This window comes from Pungitius pungitius, chromosome 1 (assembly GCF_949316345.1).
Source record: "Pungitius pungitius chromosome 1, fPunPun2.1, whole genome shotgun sequence".
NCBI lineage: Eukaryota > Metazoa > Chordata > Actinopteri > Perciformes > Gasterosteidae > Pungitius > Pungitius pungitius.
The window spans coordinates 21,127,256-21,148,558 of NC_084900.1; the positions used below are offsets into that span (position 1 = coordinate 21,127,256).

The 21,303-nt window shown below is 44.7% G+C and overlaps 1 protein-coding gene across 2 annotated transcripts in view; it reads right to left on the reverse strand.

Moving 5' to 3' along the window:
- Positions 1-3,401: 3,401 nt before the first annotated feature.
- Positions 3,402-21,303, reverse strand: part of plagl2 (pleiomorphic adenoma gene-like 2) — a 29,318-nt gene continuing 11,416 nt past the window's right edge. For both annotated transcript variants that reach the window (XM_062563113.1, XM_062563112.1), the window contains exons 2-4: positions 7,806-7,936; positions 7,228-7,712; positions 3,402-6,495 (exon numbers count right to left, since the gene is read on the reverse strand). In XM_062563113.1, coding sequence (XP_062419097.1) covers positions 5,013-6,495; positions 7,228-7,547 — 1,803 coding nt within the window. In that variant the 5' untranslated portion in view covers positions 7,548-7,712; positions 7,806-7,936 and the 3' untranslated portion in view covers positions 3,402-5,012. The remainder of the gene's footprint in view (positions 6,496-7,227; positions 7,713-7,805; positions 7,937-21,303) is intronic.

The window sequence follows — 21,303 nt, forward strand, 5'->3', positions numbered from 1 at the left end:
CACCGCAGGGCTGTGTGCCCAGTCTTGCCCTTTTCACGCTCTACACTCATGACAGCACACCCATCCACTCCTCTGCTCTTAAGAAGTCAATATTGATTTAAAGTTTATTCATTAGTCGTTAGCTCAGGGTGGTTCCCCGGTATTCATTTATTTTGTGAAAAACTCATCAGTGAGAGATTTTCACACTAGCTATTAATTACCCAGACAGATCCATAAGCTGAATTAACACGTCTATAGGAAACGTTATTTCAAAAACAGTGAAGCCAAGCTAAATATTATTAGGCCAGCAGTTTATCATCTGGAGCCTTTTATGTTCTGTTACCGTAGCATAACATCAGGGTACCTAGCTAGCTAAGCTAAGCTAACGAGCTAGGTAGCAAGCACTAACTAAATGGTTCAAACATGACAACCTCATTCTTTATCCACACACACTGGAAACAATGTAGGAAAACTCACACCTCAATGTAACTAGTTATGAATTTTGTTATATTCTTTTGTAAATTATTCAAAACAGTTCAAAAACAAAAAAGAAGAGACCCTTAAAAAGAAATTGATGCAAAGAGGATATGAAACCGCTGGTTTGTCTTTTATTTATTTCAACATAACACATGACAACTCAAAGATACACTGTACTGTACAATAAGTCAATAGTTCTATTATTGTGTTCATCATCTCTTTGGATCAACCAATATACAAATCTGTCACTTCTACACTGCAGCAACTGATCGCATGTGAGATATGTAACAAAAAAGCAAGTCTTCTCATTTATTTTTCTCCAAAGCACATTGTTTATATAATTCTCCCTGTAGTTGACAAACTCCATGCTATATGAAATAGTGTAAGTGAGTGCTAATAATATATTTTCGTTCACCCTTTTTAATCCAGAGGTGGCTGTATAGCAAGTGATAAAAATAAGATGGGCTATGTCCCTAAACGAGATACACAAAGAGTTTGGAATGCACCAACATTAAGCTAGAAATATATAACCCTACGAGTGGATGGCGCCTGCATTAGGCTCTACCCAGTTTCTTTACTAAAAGCATAAAAAGAGATTGAGGGGGAAGAAGAACAAGCATTATTCAAATCAAATCAGTTACACTGATGAACAAATTCCCTTAGAAGTTTGTATTGTGCACCTAGTAGTAAAGAGGAAAAGGTGAGAAGTGCAGGTCGAGCTAATGGAGCTACAGCCAAGGACCAGATAGCGTCTCATCTCATGTGGAGGGTGTGACTCACCTGATCTTTTTGTGTTTATGCTCAGGATGTAGTTTAAGTAGTATTAGTTCAAAAATTAAAAGGTCAACATTTTCCCTTACGATACTGATTAAAAGTCTTAAGGCTAAATCTCCGATGTCAGAATCAATATTAATACATAACTATTATAGTATTGACTTTGAGAGCATCCCCTTACTATGTTTTTGTTATCAAAGTTTTTCTAGACAAAGCGTCAGTAGTTTCAGAGTATCTGACCAATGAAAATCACCAATGTTGAAATGATGTTGTTATATAATATTATTCCAAAGCTAAAGTGAGGAGTTTTGAAACAAAATGTAGCAGTGCAGTGTGGACGTAGTCTCATGTTAACGTATACGCAAAACTTTGTAACTTTCTTAATTAACTATGGGTATATGATTTTCTTTTTGTTTTCTTAGTGGAAACAGGTCAGTACGAATCCAGTGACGGATATGAGCAATATGAGCTTGCGTCTGTTGGTACTGGTTCACAGCTACAGGGATGGCCTCCATAGTTTCCACTTTGCTAAAACCTCTAAAAGTTATTCTACTTTTCAACTACATTTTACCACAAGTGATGTCAATTACTAAGCGTTTTACTATGGAACACACAAACTAAACTTCTAGTACTGCGCATTAACCTGCTCCCTTTGAGAGGCAAAAGCCGCTCAGGGGACGGACACTTTAAGTGCTACGTTTTGGGGTCACCGCTGAGTTGATTTCTTTCCTTTCAGTTACGTGTTGTCTAAATGTAGCGTGCAGATGCTACGACAGCGCTTCGATGGCTGTGGTGGCGTTGTGGCTTCGACGCGGCCTGACAGCGACGTGCTGCTGCTGTTCTCGGCTCATGGCTGTAGACCTCCATTAGATCGATTTATGAGAGTGAGGGAAAAGCTGTTTACCTGAAACAAAACAAAAAAAGGAGGGGGGAGGGGGGGGGGGTGCGGGGGCTCCTATTTAGAAGGATATTAGTGAAGAGTCTATCAAAAATACTGTTATTCTTTTGGAGAAGAGAGTCTACACGTCAAACTAATGGCACATACATGTACAGGATCAATACAAAATCAAAACATATGAACATATAAGCTGAAATTTTAAAAGAAAAAATATATTTTTTTCTAATGGTTGAAAGTGCTAGATTTCAGATTAGCTCACAGAAACCCAGGGAGGATAAACGTAATACATTTCTTTACACGTTGTTTTTCTAAATTGCTCAATTTGATTGCTGCAAATGTGGCTTAAGCCAAGAGGGTTTTTCTTAAAACCATATACCTATATTTAAGTATATATGTACATACATACATACATACATACATACAGGTATGTTTTTAATACATCATGTTAGTTTTCAGAAAGGTGCTGACAGCTAATTTGTTCAGGATCAATAAGAAAAGTGGAATCATTTTACAAGAGACGTAACCAAAATAATGACTTTCCAGGGAGGAGGCTAATAAAAAAAGAGCTTCAAATTGGTTTAGAACTTGGAAGATACAATTTTGCATTTTTTTTGACAGTCAGACCGCGGTGAAATTTCTTGCTGCTTCTGAATTCTCAGCCAAAGGGTCATTTTCATCAGCTGCTCAGCGGCTAGAGTTACGTATCCCACTGCATTGCTAAATCCAGCAATGCTTTTTTATAACACGCATTTGTGCAAAAATGTAGTTTCTTCTCCCCAGGTTTTGGTAAGAAAAAAATAATAACAAACAATAATGAGGTGATGTGTTGTGTTGTTTCTCGAGGTCCTGTTTCATACAAACAGAAAATAATATATCATAATGAACAAACAAAACAAATATATGAGTGTGAGCGATAGCTTCGAGTTGAGCACTCAGTCACTTCAGTGGCTTCAATGTCAAAGCCGGGGAATTCGGTGGCTCCCGGATATCCAACCCCGTTTACCTTTGACTCTACGAAGCAGCTGAGAGAGAAGGAGGAAGAGGTGATGGAGCCTGGGGGGTGATGAGCACTGTGTCGCTTCGGTTTGTGCACGTTTTCAGCTCGCTGTCCATCTTTCAGGCCATTTTCTAGTGGTGTACAGTTGTCGTCCATCAGCAACCGCAGCTAAAAGCGGCAACATGGGTTATATCTTTTGTTTTTATGTGCTCCGATTTCTTCTTCTTTGTTTTCACTCAATACTTAATGGTGATTGGGGGGGGGGGGGGGGGGGGGGGCGGCTCTACCAAGGCGATGTTCAGAGCGCGTCTTCTACGATGGGGACAACGTCCCCACACAAAACAAGGAGCCATGCCGACGGGGGACCAAGACCTGTTTCACTTGGGCTCAGGGTTGAAATCGTCTGGCTGTGAATGGACTTTTCCTCACAGCACAGAGGTTCCGGAATCCACCGGTACGCCGCCCGGGTCCATAATCCAAGTTGATTACTAAGGCACTAACAGCCTTCTGGAGACACTTCCCATCCACAGTTGTAATTCGCTATACTAACCCCAGCACGTGTAAAGGTAAAGACGGGAGAGGACAGAAAAGAGCTTGAGGGGAAAAAGCTAATACTTCATCCGTTTGTTGATCAAAAATGCAAGATACACACAAATGTAAACCTGCCAGACATAAAAAAACATCATCGCTTAAATTTTAATACGTCTACCTAAAATACACCTTACTGAGATAAAAAGCAATAATATTCATTTTTGAGATATTTCGTACACAGCAATAACATTCTTTATAACATTTTACTCATCTGTCACTGAAATCTTTTGTTTTTGCCATTCACATATGTCAGGGTTCATCATTACCATGATGATTCATCTTTTTTTTAAAGACTGCCTAAAGATGTGAGATGTTGCCAAGAAGCAATTATCATTATGCAATTTTCATTGGGACTTTAAAAGACAACTGTTAGACGGGTGGGGCGATGGGACGGGGGGGGGGGGAGGCAGGTGAAGGAAGTAGAGTCAGGAGTAAGTCTTTGAGAACCTCCAGAAGTCACAAGGAAGGAGACAAAAGGTTTCCAACGGTCAACTGCCATCTGCTAAAAAAAAAGTTTAAAAAGTGCTTCTCTTTAGGAACGGTAAAAAAAAAGCGGGTGTGGGATTTCAAAATCTTTAACCAACCTTCACACTTTCACTCACTTTTCCTCAAAAACTGGGGGGCCATGCGTATGACTAGGGTCTGTTTGTCATATGAAGGGGCTATTTTTTCTCTTGTCAAGAGGAGTGTTTTGAAGAGCTGAGGTTCAATCTCTGGCTCAATCTCTCTTTGTTCCTTCACTGACAGAAAGAGGTTGACCCTGGTAACCATGGTGCTTTCAGGTCATTAGGGTGGCTGGTTCAAAACTCAAAGATGAGACATGGAAAAGAAAAATAAAGTAAAACAAAGTATCCACTTCAAACTATTTTTTGTTCTGGGTCACAAGACATAATCTTCACTAAAAATGATCTTTGATTTTTTTTAATTTTTTATATATATTATTACAGTACCACGCCTTTTGGCCTACTGATCCTGCCCTCTATACTACTAAATATGGGATGGAAAGGGGGAGTAAATGGAAATCAAAAAGGGTTGGTGGGTTAATACATTGTTATAAGTATAGGATGAGGGGCAAATAAAAGCTGCTCCAACTTCCTTTCTCACCTTTTCAATTGTTGTTCTAAGAGGTTTAACTTCCTTTTAAGGCTAAATCAAAAGCTTTTGTGTACTTTCATTTAAGGCTTCTACGTGTTCATTTGTGTTTTTTGTTCATTCTAATCCAAACGTCTTCGGCGGGCCCTGCAAAGACCCCCAAGAATCCACACCGAGCCGAGCTGAGGCCCAGGAGAGGCTCTCTCACTGGAAGGCCTGGTGGAAGCGAGGCAGCGTGGTGGTGCTAAGGCTGGAGCTGAACACTGGTGGGTGGGGGTGCAGGGGTCCGAGACCCAGGCCCCCGCTGGAGCACTGCTGCTCCTGAGGTTGCGGTTGCAAAGAGGTAAAAGGTGCCGTGGCGACAGCAGCTGCTGCCATGGCGACCGCCGTGGCGTGGGGCTCGGCGGCGTGCAGAGATGAGGAGGAGGAGGAGGAGGAGGAAGAGGAGGGGGTCACAGATGAGGTGTAGCCCATCACCAGCCCTCCTGTGCCCATGGGCGCATTGTAGGGAGGTAGGTTGAGGGGCAGGAAGCCCAGCAGGTGGGAGAAGTCCATGTTAGCAGCACACAGAGACTCGGCGATCACCGCAGGGCTCTTGGACAGGAGGTGATCCCCACAAAGCTCGTCCACCAGGCCCGAGGTGGGTTCCAGTCCGTCCTTAGTGGGTGAGGCAGCAGCATTTAGATCTGCAGAGGGAACCGGGCCTGGAGAGCCACTCTGCAGATCCATGAGGAAGCTCTCCATCTCCACTTTCAAGGGCTTGTCCAGCAGGTATGAGGTAGATCCCAGCTGGTATTTGTGGGCTGGCTGGTGCTGCTGCTGGGGAGCCTGAGGCTGGTGGTGTGAGGGGAGCGGAGGGGAATGGTGGTGGTGGTGATGGTGGTGGTGATGGTGATGGTGGTGGGAGCGTGGGTGCAGCGGTCCGGGGGATTCCATGTGGCAGCCCATACCCATAGCTGCAGACAAGGGACCGGGCATGAGGGACGGGTGCGGGTGACCCACCCCAGAGTTTGACATGGCCTGGAGATGGTGGGGGTTGTACATGCCCATCGGAAAAGGGGCCCCGCTGGGGAAGGGTTTGCCCATCATTGGGTCTTTGTTGGGACCCATACCGCACATCATTGGGCTAAGCTCCTCCTTCACAGAGCAGGGCGGTGACCCGGACGCTAAAAGACCTAACATATCCGAGGGCTCTGTCTTGATCCTCAGCAGCTCCTGCGAGTGGCTCTTCTTCACGTGGCGTGTCAGATGGTCCTTCCTGCCAAAGCGCTGGGCACAGTACTGGCAGAGGAAGTCCTTTCGGCCCGTGTGGACCACCATGTGCCGTCTCACGTCCTTGCGCGTGTAGAAGCGGCGGTCGCAGTGGTCACACGGGTGCTTCTTCTCCTTGGTGCCGCCCGAAGACTTCCCGGAATGGGTCTTGAGGTGCTCCAGGAGCACGGGCGTGCTCTCGTAGCTCTGCATGCACACTTTGCAGGTGAGATCCCCTGACGTGGCAGAGTGCATGGCCACATGGCGCTTATATCCCAGCTTGGTGTTGTAGTGCTTCCCGCACTCCTCACACTTAAAGGCTTCCTTGTTTGGGTCATGGGTCTGCAGGTGATTCTTTAGATGGTCTTTGCGATGGAACATTTTCTCACAGAACGAACACTGATGGGTCTTCTGTGGAGAGTGTGTGGCCATATGCCTGCAGAGGAGCACAGGGAAAACCAGACGTTAGACGAACCTTGCCTTAATGTCACATTTATGATGCAGTCAGTCAGGAGCTAAAGCGAGGCATGAATTCTTCTCAGTCCAACATCTTGGGTGCACGTTCACATGAATGAGTCCTTCAAATAGCCAAGCTACTGCCAATATCTTCCACAAGCTGTTTTGTTTACGTCCCCATAACCGGCATTGATTGATTGATTGTTTTAGCCACGTGGTTAACAATAAACACAGCACTGATATTTCAACCCATTACAGAAGGTAACACTTTATGTAACTAACAGCTTAACAGAAGTTAAAAAGCAGCATTATCATTATTTTGGAGTCTGGTTCTTTGCTACTTGATGAATGGTCCAATAGTCACTTACTTTGGTCTCCAAAAACTTATCTAGCTCTCTGGCTGCTTAGTGCTTCACTAGGAGCAGCCAGTTGCTAACTTTTTTCTGCCTGTTTGGTGTTCTTTTGGTCCAGGGTTAACTGGAAACCACTACCTGATATTTAGAAGAATGAGGCTAAGGGAAACTGTGGGTTGCCTTTCAAGTGATGCCTTTCACATACAAGCATGTGATCTACAAATATTGATAGAGAAGATACACATGGGTCAGATATTGCTTTCTAAAATGGCAGTTAGCAAGTCTGCATGTACTAAATAAAAATTGATAGAGTTACAGAAAGCTGTGCATAACATTGTATTAAAAGGTACTCTGGGTACCTTAAGAGTTTGTATTTGGAGCTGAAGGCCTTGGGACAGTGTGGCTGCGAGCAGTGAAAGGGTTTCTCTCCCGTGTGATCAGAGGCGTGGAGCCGGAGCTTCTCCTGGGAGGCGAACAGGGCCCCGCACACCAAACACTCGTTCCCTGTGACTTTCCCGACCCCCTCTCCTTCGTCCGCCGTCTCCCACTCTCTCTCTTTCCCCCTCTCTCGCTCTCTCTCCCTCTCTATCCGTGGCAGCTTGGCGGCGGCTCGTCGTCCCTCTTCCTCCGGCGTCAGTGCGGTAAAACGGTGTGAGGCATCGGCGGCAGCAGCTGCCATGGCAGCCCTAGAGTACCACGGCCATGAAGGGTCACCCGTGACTCCCCTGCCCGGCGGGCTCAGCGTGGGACGTTGGGTGCGTGGGGAGGAGGGCGGGGAGGGATGGATAAGACAGCTCACACAACGCGTCTAGAACCCGGCTGGGACGTCGAGGTTCGCCGGAATCTGCGGTGAGACGGACAGTGTATGCTCTGAAGGGAATGGTTACAAAGTCGGTGGCAACATCAAGCTCAGAGTTCTTCCCCGCAGACCAATTACCTGTTGAAACACTGCTTCTCTTTACAGCTCTTTCTTTCTGCCTGGGTCGCTCCTCTCCTTGTCTCTCGTCCTCACCCGGTCCCAACAGCTATGGTTGGCGGTGAGGGAGAAAGGCTGCTCTGCATTTTTATCTAGAGAGAGAGAGAGAGAGAAATATTTAGAAATCGAGCCTTTGACAAAATGGTATCAAAACGCATAGGTGCAGATGGAATAAGGATAAATGGCCTTATCTCCCAACCACTCATTGCATTCAACACCACACGCCATCGGTCATCCATTCACAAGACCTCATGACCTCACATGTCTTGACACCTGAATATCAAACCACCTCTGAAGTGTTACTAGAGCTCACTAGGGGGAGCTGAACGACAAGTGTAACCCCCCCCTTTCCTCACCCCGGGAAGAGAGAGACAGTTTGGGGGAGGAGCGTGTATAGGGAGGGGGGGGGACTGCATCTATTGACACTCAGTTGTTTGTCCTCCATGCGTTCCCTTATTTACCCTCACTGACCTCTGTGACCCCTGTGACCCCCTGCCTGCTAGCACACCAGCTGAGTTCAGGTTGAGTGGACACACCAACGCTGCTCGCCATGTTAGCCTCCGAGCGTCTGTCACCTGAGCCCATGAAAACGCAACCACACACACACACCCAAAAGTAATGGCATCCTTTCTGTGTGAGAGGTCAATAAGTTAAATAAGACACAACAAACACGTTGGAATCTGAGCGCTTTTGCACTCTTTTCTGTGTGTGCTGCCTTTACAGGTCGACTGCTGACACGTGCACGGTTGAGGGTGGCGTGCGCGTTCTTGTGATTGCCACTACGCGTGAGCAGCGTTGCCTATGTGTTCCCTGCACGTCTCCCCAGAGCACATGTGTGCCTGCTCTCGAGAGCGTTGTGTTCGCAGCGATGGTTAAGAGGAGCTGACAGCTGAGGCGTTGTGTGGTGGTCATCACCCAGCAGGGAGGGTCGTAGGGGGGTGACATCCCTCCCAATGGCCACCCCCAGGGAGCCCGGCTCCATTGTGCGGCCTACCCACATTGCACATTACCGGCCTGAAACCATGCGGCGTCTCGCTACATAGCTCCTCCGCACACAGCGGCACATCCAACACACACAGAGTTCACACCAAACTTAGCATCATGTGACTCCCAACCCCCAAAAAGCCGGCATACTTAAAGGCACTAAGAAAAGCCGCGTACACAGATAGAGTACAAAGAGGTGGAGCCGCACCCTCAAGTTATAGAAATAAAGTTAGTAGAAGGGGCAGTGAAAGGGACAAAGATTGTAAAGCCTTCTGAGGCTCATTGTTTATTTGTGATCATAAACTATACAAAGTGAATTGAATTGAATGTGACATTAAAACCTCTGTCTTGTGTCACTGAGTATATTGATCAGCAATGCGGCATCAAACAACGAGGCCCCGCGGGACACACGATACGTTAGCCTGTCTTATGTTGGTGTTTGAGGGTGTCAATGGGACCATCTCATCTTTGGGCTTTTACTTGAATTTCATTTTGATGAAATACTGATGTATCATTCAAGATAAAAGTGAACTAACAAACTCTTTCACATCTACGCGCTGATAAATGAGGTAGGGTTTCTTCTATGCATTCGTATTACTAAAGAGTTAGAAAAATATAACTCGAACAAAGCAGCTTTGCTAAACTGAATCATGTAATTGTCTATTTGTGTTTGAAGGGCCATTTATGGCTTCATAGCTTCTATCAGCCGTCTATCTGCTTTTAAGAACGGTTAAGTTCATCTTTGTATTTTTCAGACAAGTTTCAAGAAGGGCTTGTACGTTTTTCAAAGCAAAAATGAACTCTTTCTCGCCAGTAAGGACGTCCTTGACAGCTTTGGATAGAGGAAGAATAGTGATTGAATGCTAATGACAGACTGACAAATACAATGCTAATTGTATCACGGATGTGTTGCTCAATTCTATTAAATAATATCAGTGGTGTGATGGAAAACACAGATGGCAATGGATATAACGCTGGAATCAAGCCTTAAAAACGTTAGTCCATGAAGTGTGGGAAGTCACGTAACCACGTCCATATCTTATACTAATGTCAAATAAGGAATTCATGTTGTCTCATCTAATACCAACTCATCAGTCAGAAGGTTATATTCTAATTATGGAAAAGGTAATGTCAGTCCACCTGTCAATCGACAAAAAAAAAAATTCATTCAACATGGTCATTCATATAATGACCATGTTGTTTGTTACGTAACTTCAAACACACCACACATGTAGTAGGTCAGAGGTGAGAGCACACAGGGCCTCAGAACCAAGTTGTCCGTCAGCCCGACCGCAGCCGCTTCCAACCACTCTGGCCTCACGGCGCCGATCACAGAGCAACAACCCCACTTCCTCGGGGTCGAGCTCCATCCCAAAATGGCTGCAACGAGCGCTCTGCAGCTCTGCACACGGCTCCTCGTCAAAGAGAGGCGAGGGGTGGGATTGAACCGCCACTTTCCAACTGGCCGGTTGTCTTTGGTTTCTTTCCTGGATGAAAGAGCTTCCACATTCCTTTCCTGAGGGGTCAGAGGTCAGCCCCCCGCACTGCCTGCCTGCCTGCCACGGCTCCCGCATGCTGAGTGACTGCCATTAACCCCTTCACAGCCTGCCACGGGAATACCCAGCAACGCTGAGCTTGGTTGTTAGTTTAGACGGCCCAGTCCAGAGCAGGACTCTGAGGGGGGGGGGGGGGGGGGGGGGGAGTGTGTGTGGAGGTGGGGAGGACCGGGGCAGGCCCACATTTGATCTTAAACAGATAAGAGGAGCTCTGATGACACAATGCCTCTCGATTTCAATTACAAAAAGTAGAGTGACCAGCAGGGATGTTTTTAAAGAAGTGTGAGCTGTTGTGAAGAAAAATGGCGGGTGCTTTCAAGCAGGTCACTTTAATGTTCGAGCAGACTTTGCTCTTCTTTTTCAAACGTGGCGTATTGTTATACTCAAAGTTTAAGACCGCTCAGTCCTAAGGTGAAATTAGTTATTTTTAAGATTGAATCTTTTAAAAAGAATTCTAAAGTCACAGCTCTCTGGTTCTGATTTAGGGGGCTCAGGGCGGGCGCAGAGGCGGAAGCGCGTTAACGGGATGAAGGAGGTCAAAAGGGAGAAAAAAAAATGGAGGGAAGACCTGGATTCTGGTACAACGGCAGAGTCAGGGATCTTTGCACCAGTCAAGTGACTCCAGAGCCAGATGAGGGGGAGGGGGGGGGCACAGGTCACGCTTTACTAAGCGCTTTGACCGGGAACCTGAAGCCCGGGAGGATGAAGGCAAGCATGGCCGCCATCAGCTCATTGTGATGTTGGAAACCATTGCCAGCAAATAAAATAGACCACTGTGTCTTTATCTTATTCCATACATTCTATTTAAATGATTCTATTTATTTTCTATTATAATGGCTTCTTTCCCTCAAGTTAAGCACTTTGCATATTTCCTTTTTTTAAAGGTGGTGTACAAATTAAGTTATGCATTATTATTATTATTATAACTGCTATTATCTGTCATATCGACATTCTTTGTCTGGCCAGCCACAATTTAGGGGGAAGCTCTTGTGCATCAAATAACCAAGAAGCGAAAAATCTAACATGAAACAGTAAAAAATATGATGAAGGTTTGAAAGTAGCTGTTGCTGCAAGGTCAAGCGTTTTCATTTGGCTACTTATTGTTATTAATACGCTGCAAAGAGATTGAAAATTGATCAATCCTTAGGAGGTCATTCAACAGACATTTTAGTGCAGTGGAACTTATTTGTTCCTACGGGATGGAACCCACAAACGTGGAGCTAAAACATTGTCGTCTTGGAACACACGTGCAGCTCAAGTTCTTACCGATGTGCACAGGGATGAACAAATGTAAAGGACTTGGTGGGGAATTATCATCAAACTAGTTCAATGATAAAGAACAATGTTCTCTCACTGTCCTTCCTCCCTCCACCCCCAGGTTTCAGTTCCTTTCCTGCTTGTGACCTAGAGTAAAGCTTCTTCCCCACACACACACACACACACACACACACACGTCAAACCCTCAACCATCCCGGCAGTTAGTCGTGGTCACATTGAGCCGGGATGTGGCCATGATAACCAGCAGTGTTCCTGGCTAAAGATAGCCTAGGCTGTGGTCTAGCTCGAGGTTGGGGGGGGGGGCGGGGCTCATCTAACTGTCACCACGGAACACCTTCACTACTGCACTGCCTCAGTCTCCCGACTTCACTCGCTGTAATGGAGAGTTAAAAGAGCGCTGCTGGTTTTACACTCGTTATAAAAGGGAGGTGATCATCTGACCATTTCTCGTCCAATGTAAAAGGTAAACTCCCCACTGAGTCGGGATTCAACAGCCGGGAGTATTTCTAGAGCCAGAGCCTGCGTTTGTGGGATAGGAACCGCTAAGACATCAAAGCCCGAATTGACCCAAAAGAGTTACGTTTTTATATCAGGATGTTTAATTATCCTAAAAACCCAATGTCTCCCCCATATCAGAGTGATTTGACCCAACCTGGCACACGCTGCTGAAAACATGGACGACAAGCCAGCAAAAAAACTACACTCCGTTGCATTAAAAAAGTCCCTTCAAAATAAAATCACAGGATGAATTTTTATTTATTTTTTTTGTCTCATTTTTATTTTCCCATGCAAAGGCCCGCGACCCACTAAAAACGGGTCCGCGACCGACCCACCAGTTGATAATCACTGATTTAAAGCGATGAAGAGAAAAAGGCTTTGATTGTGCATCCGATTAGCACCTTTTAGCTAATGTTTGCTCATTAGCCCCACACACAAAGTACAGCCGAGGCTAATGGGAATTTTCAGTAGGTTTACAGTTTTGGACAAATTTAAGCTTTTTTATATAATGCTATCTCAAGGAGCATTTCTGGGGCTCACCAAAGTCTGAACGGTTCATCCTGCAGGGACCAAGAATGTCCAATAGTTATAGGGAGGTTTGGGTGCGGCCCAAGAGGCTAAACCAACCCTGCGGCACATTGTTTTGACACAGATCATTTGGCAGAATTTAGAGCAGACACAAGGTATTTGTTTGCATTGTTTCACTACAGTAAAGTATTTGTGGTGCCTGAATGATCCACGAGGGCCGGGCCACCCGGATGTACACAATGCACTAAATAACTTAACAACAACTGGGTAAGAAGTAGCAAAAACAACAGCACGTACAAAATGTATCAATCCATGGTCTTATTTTTCTCATGAGCCAATCAGAGCTGACAGGGCTTTTTCTGGGGTGGGGAGTCTTAAAGGGTGTCTTCAGGCAGTATTAGAGTAAATGATTATAAGGTATTCATCATTAATAGTAAGACAAATGTTCAATTAACCAAAATGTAGGACCCAAAATCATGTTTGAATTTTTCTGTATTTATTAGATTTATAAAATTCCATGCAAATTCTTTGAGTCCAAAATCCATAATTAAAAGGGAAAAACAACTTTATGGGATGTTCTGGTGGAAACCCACCGGGAAACCGGAAACAAAGGCTGTAAATAAGTCCATTCTGTGTGTGGGGGTCATACAATGGGCGGCGTGGACTCAGTGTTACACACTCCCCCAACCCCCACCAACCTGACTGAGCCTTCCATCATCCTCTCAAGCCCAACACAGCACATAAGGATCACCAACAGCTTCAAAGAAACTCTGAAGCTCTGAATTATAATAATAATGAATAAAAAAATATATGAATAATATGAATTATTGTATAGTTCTCTGTAAGATCTTTGATGTGTGGTCAGCAGCTTGCTGTACGAGGACCACTACACTGATTATCAGCCTCTTGATGTGTGAGTAACAAGACAAACGGTATGTGTGTGTGCATTCAAATATTTTAGTATAATAGTTTATTTTTTGTTACTGTATCCAACCTCCTCCTAAAATAATAAAGCTAATTATTTTATAATGATTGATTAATGACGGATTATATATATATATATATATATATATATATATATGGTGCTCAATATTATATATACCATTTCTAATTTTGAATGAAAATGAGACAAAAGCTTGTTAATAGTAAAATATTTAAGTCAAAAACTAAATTAAAACGTATTAGCAAGACCAGCTGACGTGGTGACATCATCAAGCCAGCTGCTGTTCCAATTGCGGAAATGTCCGTTCTCCGTTCTCCCGAACCTGCGAGTCAGGACTCCCGAGTCTGTCTCCCGAGTCTATTCTCGCGGGAACGCAAGTCCGTTCTCGCCGTCTCAGGTATTGAGAAAGGGCCCATGTTCGATCACGCTGTTATGCTAACACTTCCGGTGGACGCTTCTTCGTTGGTGTTCGCAGGTTCTATTTCCGGTCTGCGCCGGTGGACTGAGAATCGAAACTAGGAATCGAATTTTAAACTTTTGAACGATACCGGGTAAATCGCAAAGCTACTCCCGATTCCAATCGATTCTCGATTCTCGATACCCAACCCTAATGCTGAGCCTGAATACATTTCACTACTCATTCTGTGATTTAGTCTGCGGGTTCAAACTGAGCTCCCTTGTGCTCAGATTAGTTTAGTCCACCTGCCCCTTGGCTTTCCAGTCTCCTTCTCTCTTAGCGCTGAACAAACAGAAACGCGGCTATTGTCCTCCTGCACAACAAAGTGAGAAGAATTATGAATTGGTCTCATCACACAGCATTCCATCTCGTTGTTCACAAGTGGCCTAAACCGCATAAAATTAATAACAATGAGAGACAACTACCCAGATGGACCAACTCTTTCATCTCGCATTGGTTTGTATGAGTCACACATGCCAACTCAAACACGCGCTCATCAAGAGCCTCATCTCCCCCCTCTACTTCTTCTTCTACTACTCCTCCTCCTGCCACTTCCTTTTCTTCGCTCTGCTGCTGTGGTCGCCGCAGACGGCGCGTGCTCATCGGGGGCACCTATCAAAACAAGCGGTTTGATTTTGAAAGCTTGGACTTGGTTTATGTGTGTTTAAAAGCTGGCCAACATGAACCCACATCAGACACGTCACAATAGAGACGCTAAATTGAATCATCACCGCCACAGCCACGGCGCTCTATGTTCTCAGCCGTATCGTAATCATTTGCCGGCGTCTCTTCCGGCCTCCTGCTGCTTTTATCGAATTGTGCGAGGCCCATCTCACCCGCCTTTACCGATGATTGGCGGTTCAGTGGAGACTAATTCATTCATTTATAAAGGAAACAGATGGCTGGTTGTCGGTCACCTACACAGCATTGGCATTCTCTGGAAAATATGTTATTTGATCACAATAAAAAACGTAAACCCCTCTTTAGGATGTGGGCATCCTCATCGTGGCTTCATCCATGAGTTTGTGGGCTGCCCTTCTGGGGCATCAGTATCGCCGTTGCCACCTTGGATTACAGGCGTTGCCATCTTGTTTTTTCTTGCAACCAATGAAGAGTTACCATATTTGGAATGTGGAGGAGTGCCATAGAGACGCCTTGTATGGATCTTGCCGCAAAAGCTACTTTCATTTTAAGCCTTTCCATAAAACACTCAGCTTTATGGTCAATCTAACTCCATTACATTCTTAATAAGTACATTTAATAACATTAAGCTGTATCAAGATCGTGAGACCATAAACTTGACAATGTTTACTGAGGGAATAAATCAAATGAAAAGTAGAGTTATTTTCTCATAGACTTCTATAGAATCAGAAGAGTGACCCACTTTTTGAGATTGAGCAATTAGGAGTTAGAAAGTACAGCAGTACAGCATTTACCAATTCATTTCTTAACCATCACAATCTAGTTTCATGTTAACTTTTGTTTCCTTTAAATATGCTTCTACTTTGATGATATCTTTATTATGTTATCTTTTGAACTAACTCGATTTGGACAGGACTGTTGCTCACAACGGAGCATCATCAGTGATCACTGTCACACGCAGCATTGAAGCTACAATCAAAATACTTTGCTTGTACGACATTTGCGCAAAGTGGGGATTAACATTACTGTAGAGCCCTGGCGGGATATAAGTGTAAAATTGAAAGTCCCGGCTACTTAAATAAAGTACCTAAATGAATTGGCCTTCAGCATTTCCAGGTAAACAACAGATGATATTCATGAGGTTTACATTAACGCACGTTAAAGAGCACTTTATTGGTAAGCAGTGAAAAAGAAAACTCCGTTAGCCAGAACATACTGTTAGCTTGGCATAGCTTTATCAAAATGTTGACTCCAAACACATGGGCAGCATGACTGAGGTGTGTTTGTGTGTGTGTGTGTGTGTGTGTGTGTGTGTGTGCGCGCGCAGAGTTCATTCTGGGGAAAGCCCTTCTGGCAGAGAGTCCTGCCTGTGACACAAGCTCCACAGCAGCTGGAGATGTGGGCACTGTGCCAGCGGGCGTCACGCCAAGCCCCCCCCCTTCTGTTTTCTCTCTCTCAAACACGCACACTAACATGCCATATCAAGGGCAATGTGTGAACAGCTGTTCTCAGGAACATTTGATATATTTACCAGAGTAGTACTGTATACAATAGTACATACTATATGAATGTGTAAGTAACTAAATTGGATGATATAATAATATCATGACTTTATTAGGTTTATACAGTCTAGGTTTATCTCAGTCCCGACATTGTGTATTTGTTCGTATGTGCATCGCTGTGTCCATCTGTGAGTCTTGGCAGCGCTGATACGCTAATATCTAATGCAGATAATACAGCGGTAACAGTTAACGGAAGAAGGCACACAAAATGACTGCAACAGGAAGCGTTAAAGCAGTTCCACATAGAAGTACGGTTTAGCTGCAGAGACACCTGCAGGGGCTACATTGAGTATCTGGTGCGTGAGCTGAGGGCGGGGTGGGGGGGGAGACACATGTGATATACTTGCAGGCTAGAAGGGGGAAACTGTGGTTTGTATAAATGCAATCCAACATTAAAGTCAAAGCTGGCACACAGCTTCACTCAGTGCATCTTTCTAGTTGCTCCAAATGGCGCCGATGAGACTGAATAGAAAACCGAGACTTTGACTACTCAAATTGAGGTGATCATTTTGTTTGGTCCTGTCACCACTGTCATATGACCTATTGTTCATCCCAAAAGATCAAAATTAAACATTTAAGGAGTTTCTCAAGTGACATAGATGATGGTTCCTTTAGATTCAGCGGACAGTGGCACTTATCTTCATGTTGTAGTCTTCTCATTTTCCAAATGGATCATGCCAAGTCCAAATTCACTTTTATTGTTCATAAGAGACATAGTGATTCTGAAAATAAACTTAGAAACTTGGTTCTGCTTAGTTTTTAGGTTCACATGGTTTGGTTTAGGCAACAAGTTAGGATTTTGAAAATAACAATTTTGACTTAAGTTAAGTAACGAAAAAAACCTGAATAAAGAAACTTGGACTTGGTTTCACGTGATGAGAGGTTTACAGCATCTCATGCTGAGTCTGTAGGCCTTTGATCTACGCTAACAACCTTCGCTACAGGTTATTAGCTTAGCGTTTCACAACAGTGGGCCTGTGGAGGAGCAGCACACACAGTGATCATTTAGCCGCTCTGATAGCAGCGCGCACAGCCCGTCCAGCCGCACTTTTGTTTCCCCGGGGTGCCACTGGCTCTCTCTGATTCAGACGGGGTCAGCGACAAACAATTTCTAAGTTTGGCAACGTCAGCTCAGCTTAAAACAACAAGCGTGGTCCCACTGGCTTTTGTTCCAATGGCTCCCACTGTCTTTTCCCACTTGTTCCTCGTTCCTCATCCTCGTTCGTCTCCCTCTCTATCCGCCATGTGTATTTTTAAACAATGCTCAGGGTATTGGAAGGAGCAAAGTAGTTGTGTGTGTGTGTGTGTGGGGGGGGGGGGGGGCGTGCAGGAAGGGTGTGTTAAAAGGTAGAATGTTATTTGTAAAAATAACATTCTTGCATAAACAGGGCAGTGGGCAGCTTGCATTCCTTGAATTTTTTTTCTTTTTTTTCTTTCTGAAACTCGATCACGTTCTACGAATTGGAGGCGGATGACAGCCGCGTGAGAAGCGAGCAGGAGGGATGGGGCTTAACAACAGAACCAGAACGAGATGAAAAGAGCGGAGAAAGCAGCAGTGAGGGGCTGGGCAGAGGACGTAAACGTTCCCAATCAGCAGCGGGCGCAGGGGTGTTCCGGTAGGGAGCGGCAACGCGGCTCGCAAACATACAACCACACCGAGGCCAGACTTTATCGGATGGGGGGGGGGAAGCATCGCTCCTCCCCAGTGTCAGAACTCACAGATGAGTCTTTTTGCTGGAAGCAGAGCAGCACCGAGCCGCTCCAGTACATCTTTGACCTTAGTCTCCGTCTTGGAAGGGCTCCTACACTGTGGAAGACATCATGCCTTGTGCCTGTCCCCAAGAAGCCCCACCCAACTGAACTCAACGACTTCTGCCCAGTAGCCCTCACGTCGCATATAATGAAAACCATGGAGAGACTGCTACTGCACATACTCAGACCTCAGGTACGACACGCATTGGACCCACTACAGTTCGCATACCAGGAGAAGATAGGAGTGGACGATGCGATCACATACCTGCTGCATAGGACGCATACTTACCTGGACAAAGGGGAAAGTGCTGTGAGAATCATGTTCTTTGATTTCTCCAGTGCTTTTAACACCATCTAACCCCTCAGACTGGGAGACAAGCTTGTGCAGATGGGCGTGGATGATCGCCTCGTATCATGGATTACGAACTACCTGACAGGGCGGCCACAATTTGTCAGACTGAAGGACTGCCTGTCTGACACTGTGGTCTGCAGCGCCGGAGCACCACAAGGAACTGTGCTCTCTCCTGCTCTGTTCACCTTGTACACTTCTGACTTCTATTACAATACAGAGTCTTGTCTTGGGAGGGGAGTATGTGAGCCTGGTGGAGGACTGTAAGCAGCAATGAACGGTCCCTTGCGTAGTCTTGCAAGTCGGGCTTACTGGCGGGACTCCGACGTACGTTCAACGTTTAGAACTAGGGCTGCAACAACGAATCGATGAAATCGATTAAAATCAATTATTAAAAGCGTTGGCAACGAATTTCATTATCGATTCGTTGTGTCGCGCGACTATTATGTTTGAGTATTAAAAGAAAGTTGAGCGCGCCGCGCAGAGCTGAGAAAAAAAAAGTTGAGCGCTCGCGCAGCAGAACAGAAGAAAAAAAGCTCCGGCCAGCAGAGCGTTGCTAAGAAAAATAAATAAAAAAGAGCAGAGCTGAGGTAAAGGAAAGACCATCGGAGAGACCCGTAATACTGTTCTGAAACATGCGGAGGCAGAGAAACCAATGCGACCTAAATCCTCCCAGGTATTTCACACTGAAATGGGGGGTGCGGGTCCTAGCGGGCAACGGGGGGGGGTGCTGCGGTTTTCTTTGCAGCGCCAGTAGTTTTACGTTCTAATCGCCGCACTCGACTTCAAGGTGTAACCTTTATTATTGTTCGGTCTGAAGCAGCGCGCCCAGTGACGGATGGTGCAGCAATATTGTTGTCCGGGTGGAAATCAGGATAAAGGTCGGTCCGGGATATTTTCGGGAGGGGCTTTGAAATTCGGGAGGGTTGACAGGTCTGATTGTAAGATATGCAAAAGCGACATGGCCTGGCACGGGAGCACCACGGCAATGATTCATGATTTTGTGCCTAATATATTTAATTTGGCGGCTGTAAAGTATACATCATGCGATGTGTGTATGTTTTTTGTGTTAGTCCATTTTATTTGCTTACTTAGGGATGTTCAAGGAGCAATCTGTTAGTGCAAAACATATATAGAAAGTGCACAGTCAGTTCTATTTTTCAATAAAGGGTTGGAAATTAATGTTTTTACATTTTTTATTTTTTTATCCGATTCATCGATTAATCGAACAAACAATCGACAGATGAATCGATTATTAAAATAATCGTTAGTTGCAGCTCTATTTAGAACATATCTCTGACATAGTATTCAAAATATCCGCCATAACTGAAATGTTACATATATGTCCCATTGGCCGGAAACGTATTCCTAAGTGGAAACTGATTTGACCTGACAATCTCTTTCTGTTTGGTGCAGAACCGTTTACAGGCCACAGGAACACCAGGTCCACACAAACACCATCTGGAATTCCAACACAAACTCTGGAGGGGATGTGGCGTTGAGTGATGGCCGCCCCCTTGGTTAATTGAGGAGAATAAGGCTTGTTGCGACCTCTGCCTGGAAGCTTCTTAAATTTGCTCCATTTGGCTTCTTGACACCAAGTAGTTTGCAGTTACAACGATAGATCAGCCATGCATTCACAAGGCCTAGCATAATGGTTTGCCAGAACAGGTAGAGGTACCACATCCGTGACCTCCATGGCGCTGGTGATGCATGCATCTGCGAGGCAGATAAATAATAACAAGAAGAAACTCTACAGTTTCAGTAGGGTTCTCGCCGCCCAATTATTCATTTCGTTGATGTCAAAGTTGTTATTTAAACACTGGGTTTAACTGTTATTTCCAGAATGGGTAGAAGATTTCACACTCAGTCATTTGTATTGAAAGCTACTCACAGTTATGTTATGCAAAAAGAAGAACCTAGTTTATGAGTAGTGGTGAATTGTCAACAACTGCTAACAACAAAAGGTTGAGTTGTGAAACTTTTTTAAAATAGACATGCTATCTAGTTCAATAAGTCTTCTATAAACTTAATATGCCTGGGTCTCAGCCTCAGCCCAGAGACGAATATTTACCTTGTGTTCCCTGAATCAGATGGTCAATGTCGTTTTCATCAAACGTCACTCTGCTAGCGGTTTTTCTTTGCGCCGCCAGTCTTATCTTTTCCCTTTTTAAAATCACAGGATGAATTTTTTTTATTTTTATTTTCCCATGCAAAGGCCCACTAAAAAAGGGTCCACTAGTGGGTCGCCCACCAGTTGAGAATCACTGCTCTATGGAATAGCGGAATCAGGCTGTGAAAACATTTGTTGTTGTGTGGAATTTGTCAACGGTAAGAAAAATAAAGCGCATCCTATTTGGTTTATCACATAACTGTAATATTAGGTATCAAAAAAGAAGTGCATTTCCCAGCACCGATCCCTCAAAGTCAGGGGTGTCAAACTAATTTTGAGTTGTCTAGGTCACATATGTCGAGTTCGACATATGTGACCACGTTTATGATGCGAACACGTTTACTCTGCGATATCCATGAACTGCTCTGCTCTGCTCACTGAAGAAACACAATTTGTGGACAATAAATATCAGAGCCAAGAGCAGCGAGTGTAGTCACCTACTGCTGCTAACACATCCCGTCAGACCAGGATTATTTATTTATATCCGTTAGTGAACTTTTCTCCTCTTGTTACCCTGGTAACCGCCGTCATTGCAGACGGTTGCGTTGATTCTTACTGTGAAAATCGACGTACTTCCGGTTTAGCGGCTACGCTTCGTATTTTCATTTTATGGGGAAAAACCACAAAAAGAATTAACGGAGTAAAAAGTTGTCGGTAAGGTTTTTACAGTAAAAGGGACAATGATAAGGTACACGGACCTGCCTCCCACCCGTCTTGAAAACTGTTTTTATATTCCG